The sequence below is a fragment of the Syngnathus floridae genome, chromosome 5, assembly GCF_059516105.1.
Source record: "Syngnathus floridae isolate MCC-2025c chromosome 5, RoL_Sflo_1.0, whole genome shotgun sequence".
NCBI lineage: Eukaryota > Metazoa > Chordata > Actinopteri > Syngnathiformes > Syngnathidae > Syngnathus > Syngnathus floridae.
The window spans coordinates 19,417,110-19,431,465 of NC_142417.1; the positions used below are offsets into that span (position 1 = coordinate 19,417,110).

General features: G+C 43.4%; 1 protein-coding gene across 1 annotated transcript in view; it reads right to left on the reverse strand.

The window, feature by feature from the left end:
- Positions 1-1,354: 1,354 nt before the first annotated feature.
- The window catches only part of hmgcra (3-hydroxy-3-methylglutaryl-CoA reductase a), a 52,337-nt gene continuing 39,335 nt past the window's right edge, over positions 1,355-14,356 (reverse strand). The window contains exons 14-20 of the mRNA XM_088377272.1: positions 12,265-12,422; positions 12,068-12,173; positions 11,771-11,941; positions 4,390-4,530; positions 4,157-4,315; positions 1,883-2,037; positions 1,355-1,676 (exon numbers count right to left, since the gene is read on the reverse strand). Of these exons, the coding sequence (XP_088233398.1) occupies positions 1,634-1,676; positions 1,883-2,037; positions 4,157-4,315; positions 4,390-4,530; positions 11,771-11,941; positions 12,068-12,173; positions 12,265-12,422 (933 nt within the window). The 3' untranslated portion in view covers positions 1,355-1,633. The remainder of the gene's footprint in view (positions 1,677-1,882; positions 2,038-4,156; positions 4,316-4,389; positions 4,531-11,770; positions 11,942-12,067; positions 12,174-12,264; positions 12,423-14,356) is intronic.

Genomic DNA, 14,356 nt, shown 5'->3' on the forward strand with positions numbered 1-14,356 from the left:
TAGATATCCTTCGCCTCACACTCTCTCAGTCTCTCTTTCGTCGTCGGTTTTATGCATTTCTTCGAGTGTGAAGAGGGTCTGTTCATGCTAATCTTATTCATACACGAAGCGCTAAATTACATTAAACTAGCGAGCGACACGTATAGCTTAAAAGCGGCATCATATGCATTTCTTTTATCCCCCACAATGACGGTTTGTGTATAAAACCTTCCTGTCTTTGTGTGAATGCGAGTGTGTGCGTGATGCGCGAGACGATCACGTCTTCTTCGGCGCATTATCTCTTCTTCATCTGTCTCGCTCTTGCTTCCTGCTAGAGCACCCCCTGGAGACCGGAGGCCGTAAAAATCCAATACAATGCAGATGGTCCAAACAGCGCCACTGCTTTGTGTAATCTCTGAGTGATATGGCAGAGTAAGAGAAAGGGTTTAGAGCATAGGTGTGAAACTCAAGGCCCGGGGGCCAGATACAGCCCGCCACATCATTCTATGTGGCCCGCGAAGACAAATTGTGCATCAAATTCGTGTGTCATTACTGGAATTGCAAATTGTCTTCAGTTTTAATAATATCTTTTTTTTTTTAAATATTTGACCAGTTTTTACTCGTCTGATTTGAAAACGAGTTATTTGTCAGTTTGTTTTGTAGCTTTTACTGTATATAATATGAGGTGCTGAGACATTTATTTGGGTTGACAGTCATAACGGCCGTCCGAAAGAAGCTATGACGACAATGTGGCCCGCGAAAAAAATGAGTTTGACACCCCTGCTTTAAAGGATTAAGAGTTTGTTTGTAGCTTTTACTGCATATAATAGTAATAATAATAAGAGTAAAAGTGATCAAGTCATCACAAAAATCCCGAAAAAAATCTTATATAAGCCGCAGGGTCCAAAATTTTGGAAAAAAGTCGCGGCTTATAGTCCGGAAATTACGGTAGATTTATTTGTGTTCTATGTGAGGAATGTCAGGCTGAATGGTCGGCCCTCACACATTTTCACCTTACCAAATCTGGCCCTCTTTGCATAAAGTTTGGACACCCCTGTCTTATGGTATCGAGAGGGGCTGGTTGGCGGGACCATTTACAATATTTAGGCCTCTTACCAGCTGGCCCGCTATTACTTTTCTCCTTTGTTCTTGCCTTGTTGCTTTGCTTTGATAGCTTTTAACCTTCGCACTTATTCGCTCTCTTTGTGGCGCCGTTGTGTGGCAGCCTGATAAGAGCCTATTGAGTTGTGCTCATGTCATCTGTGTGTCTTTTACATATATACCCACTCTGTGGTATGAATGCTGCTGGGAACCTGAATTTCCCCACCCCGGGGATCAATAAAGTTTCAATCAATCAATATAGCACTAGCACCTGTTCAACATAACACTTAACTTTTTTATTTTTCATTTTAATAAAGGTGATGATGTGCATTTATTGTATGATTTTATACAAACTCAATTCACATTGAAATAAAATCATATGGTTGAAGCGAAACAGACCACACCATGTCCAGACCATATACATGTGTTATTTTGAAAGCACTTTAAGTCCGCAGTCATCTCAGTCCCTTATTTGGCGATATGGTCCTGGACTAGCTGATACAGTCAGTAACAGGGCTCAGAGGTGAGCCATGCTGTGATACTCTCAGGAGGCTTACTTGACGCAGGTTCCCATCTCTTGGAGGTTCACTTTGGATCTAAAGACGGAATTATGTTTTATGCTTATTTAAGCTTATCTTAAAATAAGCTAGAATTTAAGCCTTGTGATGTCCTTTCATTTAACAATCACTCTCAAATCAAGTACAGTTTTCACATCTCTTGGTTATTTCTATGAAATAAAAATGTACTTAAATACAACAAAAACATTTAAATATCAACAGCAAACTACCTAAAAAATCCTTACCTGTTATGAGTCATGTGACTCTTAACCAGATGGCCAGCTGCCAGAGCAGATATGAGTGACAGTTCTCCAGCCAGCACAGTGGCACACACTACTTTGGCAAGCTGCCTGGCATTCTCCCCTGGACAAGCTTCACTGGCCCCCTGTACACCCAGCATCTGACCACAAGCACAAACACAATTCCTGACTCAGAGATTTTTTGGGGGGGAAATCATGTGGCATTAAAACGCAACTTTCACTTTTCCCAAAACAATCCAAAAAATAAATTCCAATTATGAAATGGCAATTGTTACTGGTCAAAGTCATATGCTATTGTTCAGTCCGTCAAAAACCCTGGGATTTTTTTTTTTTTTTTATCATCGCACCCAAAGGTGCTTGTAAACATGTCGAATCTCCCCTACAACTGTGTGAAAAAATGTCACGTCTCCGCTCCACATTCACCCGGCTGGGTAGCTTTCTATCACACACGGCCAACAGCCACGCCACTGCGTGCCTTCACACATTCACCGCTCATCTGGGCATGTATTCAACTCTTTGTATGTCAGCAATGAGAATACCTGTCATTGACATTAATGACGTAATATCCTGTCGACAAGTATTCCTGTCAACTTATTTTAATTTGATTAATGGGTCAATAAGACTCCTGGCTACCTCTCCATTTAAAATCAGGTCTATAGAGCATTGTAGTGGTGAACTCCAACCACTTGATGGCAGAGTTGCTCTTGCTGGCTCATAAAGAGGTCACGTAAACTGCAAACCCAGCCCAAATGGGAGCACAATGGAGAGTGTAGTTGTGGAGTTATGGAGGAAGAAGTCCGAGAGTGAGAGAAAATGGCAAACGGAAGCGATTGGCTTTAAAGCAGCTTACAATTAAACAAACTATTGCTATTAGTGAGTTCGGTAGAGCAACACGATGGAGCGAATTTAGAGGAGACGGCTGTGAGTATGCCACAGACACGGAAGTCCGCTCCAAAAGCCACCGCCGGCTCAGGCATACACATACTGTGTGCTTTGTGCCACAGTTCGGCTGAATCGCTGTCATCTGACGAGTATTCTGATGCACATAAATACATCCCTTTTAAATAGCAAAACACGCACACGCATTGTGAGCAAACATCTCTGTAAATGGCCCAAAATTTCCAAATAGAATGTGAAAATGTTGCTGTTTGAGCACATTATCAAATATGGCAATAAATGTTTTTACCATGAAAAACACATTTTCATTATTTTTGTTCATGTTTTATAGAAGGGAAGGGCTGTTTAGTTGTCACTAAACCAAAAAGTACTGTCAAAATCACAGTTGTGCAGATTTTTGCACAAAAAATAAATTTTCAAACTCATTTTCTCCTCATTTTCTCTGAGATTGCTGATTTGAGTGAAACCAAGCTATTTTCAAATGGTAATAACTAAAGAACAGTATAATGTAGAATCATACTTTTTTTTTCTATGGAAAGAATCGAGTCTAATCTTTGTTTGGTGCTACCCATGTTTACATAGCCAGAGCAAACAATATTCTGTAGGCCTTGAAAAATGAATGAAAATGCTCGAAATTGTTTGGGAGTTTAGGGGTTGTCTTTTCCAAAAACACTTGGCATTTAAAAAGTTAAACGCCTGTTTCCCGTCATTCCTTGTCAGTTCGTCCGCGTTGCTACCCGTTCCTGGCTGTCTCTGAAACTGATCTCTGTTACCAAACCCGGCCTGACCCAACAACCATCGGTCTGGACATTGCCTGACCCGACCAACTATGCCTGTTCTCCTTCCCGTTATCCTCCACCTGCCTGCCTGTCTGCCCGCCTACTTGCTTGCCTACCTCCAACCCTGTGAAACGTCCAGCCGTGTCCCGGCACCTGTGGTCACTCAGCCCTGACAATCCCTTGGCTGCCCAACCTGGAACCCCATTCTTCCACTTCTCTTTTTCCCTTTCTCTAAATAAACTGAAGTTTGGGCTGCACCTGGTTGTCCTGTCTTGTACATGACAAAACAAATCAGACATTTTAAAACAATAATACTGAGCTGTCAGTTTTATTGTTATACGTATATAATGGGGATGTCCCTATGCTGTCATTTTGAGCAATGTTATGCATCTGAACTCACTCCAGGTCTTGCCTAGCAGGTTTTCCATCCCCTCGAGTGTCTTTGAGGAAAAGATAAAAATCTTCCTTTTCCAATGACACATTCTAATATTTCAACAATGATACCTTTTTAGGCACAAGAACAACATTAATGTGAATGCACCATTACACTACTTGCACTAATGGTCATGCAATGTGAGTATACCTGGAGGCAAGCTTGTTGGGGACGCAGGTTTGTTCCACCCCCTACAGTGCCAAGCTCTATTGAGGGCATGGTGCAGCTGATGTGAAGGTCTTCTCCTGTAGGGCCTGACACCTCCATCAGGGTGATGCAGTTACTGCTGCTCACCGACTGGGCAGGATCCTGGGGTGCACACATACGGCTACACTATTAACCTAGGAATCCAAATAAAATGAGCAACGATAGAATGATATTACCTGTCCACAGGCAATGTATATGGCTGCTACCAGGTTAGCTGCATGTGCATTAAATCCACCAATGCTGCCAGCCATCGCCGACCCAACAAGGTTTTTATTGACATTGACCTCCACCAGAGCTTCTGCCGAGGTTTTCAAAACCTGTGATGATAGTACTCACTGTAAGTAAACGCCACCAAATTGAGAGCTGAGAACATTGAGTTTTCTTTCAAAAACAACAAATATTTATTTTCTATATGACAATGATTTACACACACATTGTCAGTGAGCAGAAACTGAAACCATGCTGTCTGCATGAAAGTCAGGTGAGTATGGTGCTGGTTCATAAAATCTTTTAGTCAATTTGGCAAAACAGTACAACATTTATGTAGCCAGATTTGAGTGTAGTTAACCACAATGTCAACAGTTTTTGCCACGATGTTGCTATGATCACTGCTCATGCATGCACATGGCAACTGTAACCCAAATAACACAAAAGAGAACACTTTTGGGAATTTGTATTTTTTTAAGGTTGTGGTCATCGCTTGATGGCTAACTGCATTTTGTATTAGTAGAAATGGGCCTAGTTATTAACAGTTATTAACAACCTGCTCAGGGACTACAGGTGTAAATTAGCATTTATGCTATAACCTGGCACTGAGCATCTTTCTCAACTTTGTCATGGTCAATGTGTTGGGCACTGTCTCTGTTTTAAATAAACGAAAACCATACCATATCATCAATAAGGAAGTGACAATTGTGCCGAATCCCCACAAATGAAATGAGGGCACTATCATAGCAGAGAGGGGAAACTCATGCTGTTCCTTGGTTGAATCAGCTCGCACTTTTTTCTAGGCCATCTCCCCAAGAAATCAGGCTAACTAAGAGGGTTATATGCAATACCTCAGCAATTCAGAACTAAATTTGTATCAGTCCTTGTTTTCAACACTTATCTTTCAACATAATTTATGTATGTAAACACACATGATGCTTTACAGACTATTGTTCTGGGTCTTTCTAAGGAATTTATTGAATTATGATTTTCATTAAACATTTTCATGACATTTAACTGTAATTATTACTCCTTCATGAGCCATCACCTTATTATGGTGGAGGGGTTTGTGTGCCCCAATGATCCTCGGAGCTAAGTTGGCAGGGTCACCCATAGCAAACAGGTCCGAGGTGAGGGGCCAGACAAAGCACAACTCCAGGATCCCTAATGATGAAGGATAATCCTGGATTTTGTTTTCCTTTGCCCGGATGCGTCTCAATGGCAAGCACTTGGAGGGCTCCCTATGGGAGGGGCCAAAATGGTCAGGGTGCACAGTGAGCTGGACTGAAGGGGGGTATGGCTGCATGTTTTGGACACTTTGGTGAAGAGATGGGTAGAGCTGTCAACTCATCACCTCCTGGTGGTGTGTTAGCTCCAATGGTGGGGGAAGATGCCGGTCTGACCTGGTCTCAAATGTATTGTGAGGATTTGCTGGGAGCCTCTGGCAGAATCCCCTCTAGAAAAAGTTTCAACTACAACCTCAAGCAGAACCTTTCCCATGTCCTGGAGGAGGCAGTGGTGGGCTTCTCCGGGGTTGAAGTCACCAAAGTGGTTAAAAATACTCCTCAGTGGCAAATCCCCAAGGGTGGATGACATCTGCCCGGAGTTCCTAAAGGCTCTTGATGTTGTGGGGCTGTCCTTGTTGACACATCTCTACAACATTGCATGGACATTGGGGACAATGCCTCTCGACTGGCAGAGTAGGATGGTGATTCCCGTTTTCAAGAAGGGGGACCGGAGGGTGTGTAACAACTACAGAGGGATCACACTCCTCAGCCTTTGTGGTAAGGTCTATTCAGGGGTGTCTGAAAGGAGGGTCGGAGAAGGCGTGGGACCATGTCCGTCAGGGAGTTCTGTGGGGGTTGCTTCGGTAGTATGGGGTACCGAACACCTTGATAAGGGCAGTTCAGTCCCTATACAACTGATGTCAGAATTTGGTCTGCATTGCCGGCAGTAAATCTAATTTGTTTCCGGTGAGGTTTGGACTCCGCTAAGACTGCCCTCATAACCTTTGTGGGCAGAATTTTTAGGCACAGCTGAGAAGTTGAAGGGGTACGGTTTGGAGACCTCAGAGTTGCATCTCTGCTTTTTGCAGATGGTGTGGTTCTGTTGGTGTCGTCAAGCCATAATCTCCAATTCCCACTGCAGCGGTTCGCAGCTCACTATGAAGCGCTTAGGATAAAAATCAGCACCTCCTTCCCACGGGCTCACCACCTATGGGAGGGGCCAAAATGGACCATGGTCCTCAATTGGAAAAGTTTGGAATGCCCTCTCTGAGTCTGAGATGAAATCCTGCAAGTGGAGAAGTTCAAGTATCTTGGGGTCTTGTTCACAACTGAGGGTAGGATGGAGGGGGAGATCGACGGGTAGATTGATGCAGCGTGTGCTGTGATGCGCACTCTGTACCGGTCTGTCGTGGTGAAGAAAGAGCTGAGCCGAAAGGCGAATCTCTCGGTCGATCTATGTTCCTACACTCACCTATGGTCACCAGCTATTGGTCAAGCCCGAAAGAACAAGATCCCGGATACAAGTGGTCAAAATGAGTTATCCCCTCAGGGTGTCCAGGCTCTCCCTTAGCCATAGGGTGAGAAGCTTGGTCATTCGGAAGGGTCTCTGAATACCTGTAGTGTGAGTCTTCCTTTTGAAAGTCAGGGAACTTACCAAACCACTAAGATTTTTGGGTGTCTTTTTGCCACGCTCAATGTTATTAAGATACATAATACTGACGTTAAGTGATGATTAGATTACTGCATTAGATTCAGTTGCAGTATGCCACACACTCACCACCATGAGACAATAAGTGTGCATTGTGGTATTGCATGACGTAAATCAGGGCTGAGTTATATGGGGCAGATGACACATGACCTGTCCTGTAGTCTTTAGTAGTTGATGCATCCCTTTGCGATCCTGACTGACTTGCATCAATCATGTGTATAAGTATTTTATTATCTTTTTTTTTCCTGGCACTTCAAGGCAAAATGTAGTGTACGTGTCTTCATTCCAAAGCAGGGAACTTACTAAATCACTAAGATTTGATTTGAGGGATTGTGTCACGTAGTTACTACTACCTCCTCCTTCCTCGAAAACACTGGAGGGGTATCATTCAAAGTTGTTTGACATGACTCGGAAGCAAAATAGTATGTTTAGACGTGCGAAAAGTGACACAATATTTGCGTTTTCACCCATTCTACAATCATAACATAAGTGCCAACGCGCCAACGGAGGCAGATGTAAACAATACATAATTGGCTGGAAGTGATGTTGTGATCATACTGTAACTAATCATGCGTCACTAGCTGCCGGGAGAGTGCGGGATACTGACTATATGCAATTTGCATATGCAATTTGCATATGCAATCTTCCCCCTTCCTTTCATACAAACATTCATGCTTGGTAGTGGAATTTTGACAGACAAATTTACCGAGGAAATAGTTACCACGACAATTCCCGCGCCAACCATGGACTCACACTGTCAGTTACTCAGGAATAATATATATTTTTAATGCATTACTAGTCATTTACTCCCATTTTCTGAAAGTTAAGACAAGTGACTCAATCATAAGCAATTAAAAGAAACAAATTAAATTAAAAAAAATGTGTTCTGAATTTTTTTTTTTTTTTTGCAGCTGTAATATGAAATGTAAAATGGTTCTTTAGCAGTAATTCTAGAGAAAAAAAAACAATTACAATAAACTTAATAGCAAAAAATAAATTTAATACAATTATTTGATTACTTGCTCAATAATGGACTAAACGATCAAATCTAATAAATATTATACAGTCCTAGTCCTATATCAGGGATGAGAAAGGAAAATGAAAAAACACTGAAAAGTAGCCGGGGTCTGGGGGCCGCATGCCCCCCCTTACTTGCCACAGGGGGCCAGGGGCCGCAGGCCCCCCCAATGGGGGCCGCAGTGGGCCAGGGGCCACAGGCCCCCATTGGGGGCTGTAGGGGCTACAGGCCAAATTATAAACGTGTATCAGGAAGTGGCATCGTGGAAAAGGTCTTCAATGGAAAGCCAGTAAGAGCATTAATTGGAGGCCATCCACGCCGTTTCAAGGTAGAGTACATCCTGCTGGGAGAGTAGTAACAGCCTAGCGGCGGGCGAGGTTGAAGAGATTTGATACATCACTTGCCACCTTTATCCATTTCTAGTATACAGATGGACATTCAGCAGCCTGCTGTTAAAGTGGTTTATTTTTAATTAATTTCTATTAGGGGCCACAGGCAACGCTCTGGGGGGGGGGGGGGGGGGGGGGGGGGCTAAGGGGGAAAAGCTCCCTGGAAACTCCTGGATTTTGGCAGTACAGCAACCTCAAAACCATTAATTTCATCACTCAATTTCAACAGTTTTGTTAAAAAGAAATATTCCTGCTTGGTGGGCTACCAAGGTGAATATAATACAGTCAAGCCTCGGTTTTCGACCACAACCCGTTCCAGAAGACGGTTCGAGAAGCAAATCGGTCGAATTCCGAATATATTTTTCCCATTACAAATAATGGAATTTTTTTTAATCTGTTCCAAGACTTTTTTAAGCATTTTTTCATTTGCGCATTTTTGTCTGATCGTGCAACTGCAGCACACCGCCAAACGCGCAATCGTAGTGCGTCGCCGACCGCGCAACTGCCCCGCGCTGGTTGCATTATTGTGACAGAGCCGTCGCTGAAATTTAGAAAATATTTTTAGACTCCTGATGTACTTTCCAAAATTCAAGTGGACCTAAGTGCGCAGGGAGCTTAATTTTGTCCGATCGCACAACTGCAGTGCACCGCCGAACGCGCAAACGTAGCGCGTCGACGACCGCGCAACTGCACCGCGCTGATCGCATTATTGTGACAGAGCCGTCGCTGAAATTTAGAAAATATTTTTAAAGTCCTGATGTACTTTCCAAAATTTAAGTGGACCTCAGTGTGCAGGGAGCTTAATTCAGTCCGATCGCGCAACCGCAGCGCGCCGGGCGCTCACTGTCGCATAGCTTTAAGAGCGTCTTAGTGTTCCGAGTTGTAAGATGACGCTGCTCTCGAGCCATGCCCATCTGAAGCAGTTCCTGATCCCGAACTACTTGTCCCAACCCCCCCCCCCCATATAAAAACGATTTTCTCAACGGATCTACATGATTCACAAAAATGATACTCCCGACGGAAAAAAACATGGAAATCTGTGGATCCGCTGAAGATTCTCATCCCTGCTATATAGTTATTTTGTGGATTTGAACATCTTGATCTTGCTGTGGGAAGAATTGACTTGAAGTAGAGTTCCTTTCTGCACTTATAGGGTATATAAATACAAGTCTGACACTGAAGGAGCTCCTTTGGGCACACTGCAGATTATTGCAGCGGTTGGGACATTCAAGATAGATTCCAGCTCAGTGGCCTAGTGGCAGAGTGTCCGCCCTGAGACTGGAAGGTTGTGGGTTCAAACCCCGGCTGGGTCATACCAAAGACTATAAAAATGGGACCCATTGCCTCCCTGCTTGGCACTCAGCATTAAGGGTTGGAATTGGGGGGTTAGATCACCAAATGATTCTCGATCGTGGCACTGCTGCTGCTCACTACTCCCCTGTCCCCCAGGGGATGGATCAAAATCACACGGGGGTGGGTTAAATGCAGAGGACAAATTTCACCACACCCAGATGTGTGTGTGAAGATCATTGGGACTTTAACTTTTAACTTATCATTTGAAGATAATTTGGCATCCTTCTGTCTTCAACCAACTTTATAGAATCCGGTTAGCAGCCTAGGACAGCGCTAGCTTTCTCAACTGCTCAGTAAAGTCTTTTCTCATCTCTGCCCAAGATGCCTTCTCTCAAACACACAATGACAAAATGATGCAGAAGACACCACAGTGTCATAAAAGGTCCTGAGCAAGGCCCTGATTAAGTCGAAGGACCTTAGTCTCCTCAATAAGTAAACGTGACTCTGACTGTTCTGAATTTTAGCTGTCTGTCTAGTCCAGTTTAGGTGGTATTGTTTAGTTCACGTGAACACCCTAGTCCCAACCATATTGCAAAAGTGAAACAGTTTTGCCAATACAGGAAATGTTTGGTTGTGCTTTTTGCTGCCAAAGAACGGTAAACCGGTAATAACATGCAAAATCAGCATTCTCTTTACATGAGTTAAAAAAAAACATGGAAACACAATTGTTTGTAGGGGTGGGAATCTTGAGGCACCTCACGATTCGATTACGATTCAGAGGCTACGATTTGATTATAAAATGATTATTGATGCATTTTTAATTTATGTATATGATGCGCTTTTTCCACATTTCTTTTTGTCTCACTAAATGTGGCTTTCATGCATTGCTCTTGTTTGAAGCACGTGTGCTTTCAGCTCCCACTCATCGGTTATGAAATGCGCAGTTAGAGTAACAAATGCCATGTAACGGCGACTCGGTCTGCATTCAACAGCGATGATGTTATTTCTGCTTTAGTCTGCTTGTAGAGTGCCGGGACGGCCGTGTCTGTGAAATAGCGTCGGGATGGGATGACGTACCTCGGCTCCGTTGCCTCTATCATTCTCCAAAATCCCTGATTCTCTACAACCGAGTACGGTTGCAAACCCATTGCAATGAATTCCACAATGCCGTTCGTAATTCGCTTGGCCTTTTGCGATGTGTTTGGCAGCTTACTCAGAGCGTACTCAATTGTTTTCTGGCTGCTATTAGCAACAGCAGCAGCCGGCTTTCCCACCTCCTCTGTAGGGTGGAATCGTGCTGTATGACTTCTCATATTCGTTGTGTTACCAAAGTATTTTATTTTAGCGTGACAAATCTTGCATACAACGTAGCTTTTGTCGAATTCATTTCCAAAATTAAAAGTAGACGTGTAGAATTCAAAATGATTCCACATGTCTACTTTTAATTTTTTAGGAGCAGGTTGGATCTCTTTACGAAGTGGGTTGAATATCTCAGGCTCAGCCATGTTTGTTGTTTTTTTTCTAGAGGCGTGTACTGCGGAACTGTGCTGAGTGTGCCACTGTGCTCTTGGTCCGTTACACATAACGTCTCGGAGAATGCGCTTACTGTATTTTAGTTCCGCTTTACTTGGCATATTTAAATAATCGGAATTTGGATGTTTGTGAATCGTTCTCGATTCTTCCATGGCCGAATCGCGATTAATCTAAGAATCGGATATTTCCCCCACCTCTAATTGTTTGTGTGTGTATGTAGTATCCGATGAAGCAAACTGTGTTGTCTGTCATAAATACGACTAATTACAATTACATTTTATGAATATTTATGCAGAAATCCAGGTAATTTTGTCACATACTTCTTGCAACCGTATGTCTGCTTTAAAGGGATTACTTTGCCAGAGACAAAATATTTTGCAAACAAGATAAACCTAATCTTACCTCTCTGACTACATTAGAAGGGATGGTGGCCTCACAGACTGCCGATTTTCCTCTGCCCTCTATCCAGTTGACTGCAGCTGGTTTCTTATCCGTACAGTAGTTCCCACTGACAGCCAAAACGTGCACCTCAGGAAAGTGCTGCTGAAGTTTGTTCAAAGCTTGCTCTGTACCCTGCAGCAGGACACAACACACGATGATCACAGGTACACCATTAATTTGCCATGCCAATTTTTCATGTCAGAATAAAATTTGATTGACATTGACATAATGACTCTCACAAAGTTCTTTGTTAATTACCTTTGAGATCATATTCATTCCCATTGCATCCCCTGTCTTAGCATGAAAACGAATGTACAGATTTCTTCCAGCCAGACCAACAAGAAGTTTCTGGAGCCGAGCAAACCTGCCACAACGTCAACCACAAATGTGCCTCATCATGGTAAACACTTCATGCGGACATGTACGCTACATGTTAACAGGTGTGGTCAGTGTACCTGCTAGTGTTGTCAAAGGCTTCTCTGATTGTCTGGAAACCATCTGTGCTCTCTAGCCAGGCTTTAACCTCAGCAGCCTGGCAGGCAGAAGGCAGCCTCACCACAGGTCCTCGTGTCATATTGTCAGCAAGTATGCGACTCCTGGCTCCACCTCCAAGCTACAGAAGTACAGAAGACATAGCCAGTCAGACACTCACAAAATGCAAAAGTACTGTGTTTTTTTCACCATAAGGCACTCAATTTCAGAGACTCTTCTGTACTTAATCGACACATAGGGTATACCGCATTATTGGGCGCATGCATGTCAGGACTTACGGTAAACAAAATCATCAACAACAAAAATCATCAAGCAAGAGAGTGAGTTCGGTTGTAGTTTATTCTACGATTTAACCATTTACTGTACTGTACTCACGCCACCTCAACTGGATCGCCACCTTATCGTGTGGTGGGGTGGTTTGCGTGTCTCCATGACCTCTAGAGCTATGTCGGCTGGAGTATTGCACTCCTGGCAGGGTCACCCATGCCGAACAGGTCGAAGGGTAGAGACCAGACAAAGTGATTCCTCTGGCCCTCCAGGTTGGGGGTTGGGCTGTGGGCTGATAACCCGCTCCCGGAAAAAAACATTATTACAGAAACCAGAAGCAGAGCGCACACAACAAATCAGGGGAACGCTGTCGCCAGTCCTGTAACCAGAGACACGATGACACACAGGGGCCAAAGCCAACAGGACGCCCTTGGGCCGAATAGACCACTGCTGCACCCGAAAAACACTATGAAGATTGGAAACTCGAATGTACGAACATTATACGTAAGCGGCAACATCACACTAGCAGCAAGAGAAATGACCAACAGAGGAATGGACATCATGGGTATCAGCGAAACACAATGGACAGGACAAGGAAGAGTGGAACTGACAGAAGGAGAAACCATCATCTACTCAGGAAGAGACTACGACAACCACAGACAAGGTGTAGGCACACTCATGTTGAAGGCAGCAACAAGAACCCTGATTGACTGAACTCCAGTGAAAGAAAGAATCATTCAAGCCAGGTACCACTCCCAACAAATTAAGTTAACGATTATACATATTTACGCACCCACAGAAGATGCAGAAGAGCAAGCAAAGGACGAATTCTACACGAGGCTGCAAGATGTACTAGATAGCAGAAACAAACACGACATGTTGATTGTAACAGGAGACATGAATGCCAAAGTAGGAGATGGACACCAAGATTACGGCAGGGTCATGGGCAAGCACGGACTCGGAACGTTGAATAACAACGGAGAAAGGCTGTGCGAAATGTGTGACATGAACGAACTAGTCACAACACGTACGCTGTTTCCACATAAAGACATACACAAAGCAACGTGGGTATCTCCAGATGGGAAGACCAAGAATCAGATTGATCACACACTCATCAATAAACGATTTAGGAACTCAGTGAATGATACAAGAGGACACAGGTCTGCAGACATTGGAAGTGACCATTATCTTGTATGTACAAAAATCAAGCTAAGACTGATGAGATGACAAAAAGAAAGGAAAAACACCAGAATCAAGTATGACATTGCAAAACTGAAGAACGAAAACATGTTCAAGACCTTCACTATCGGTCTAAGAAACAGGTATCAAGTACTGGAAGAGGAAGAGCGAGGAGGAACAGGAGATGAAGAGGTAGAGCGTGACTTCCAAGTAATGGAGAGGGCATACACAGAAGTAGCGGAGGCAGTATTGGGTACACCATAGAAAAAGAAGAAACCATGGATCAGCAAGGAATCATGGAGCCTCTTAGAGCAAACATTATTAAATAAATAAGAAAATCCTGGGAACACATTCTGAAAGAATCAAGAAGCAGTTAAAAGAGAAGTATGCAGAGAAGAACAAAGAGGTGAAGAGAAGTATAAAAGCAGACAAAAGGAAATGGATGGAGGACATTGTAAGTGAAGCTGAATCTGCTGCAAGAAAACACATGAAAACACTTTATGGACTAACAAAGACACTGTGCAACGAGAGACCCAGTGTGCGGTAGAAGACCAAGGAGAAGTATGTGAGTGGTTCAACATCAGAACCGGCGTAAAACAAGGATGCAAT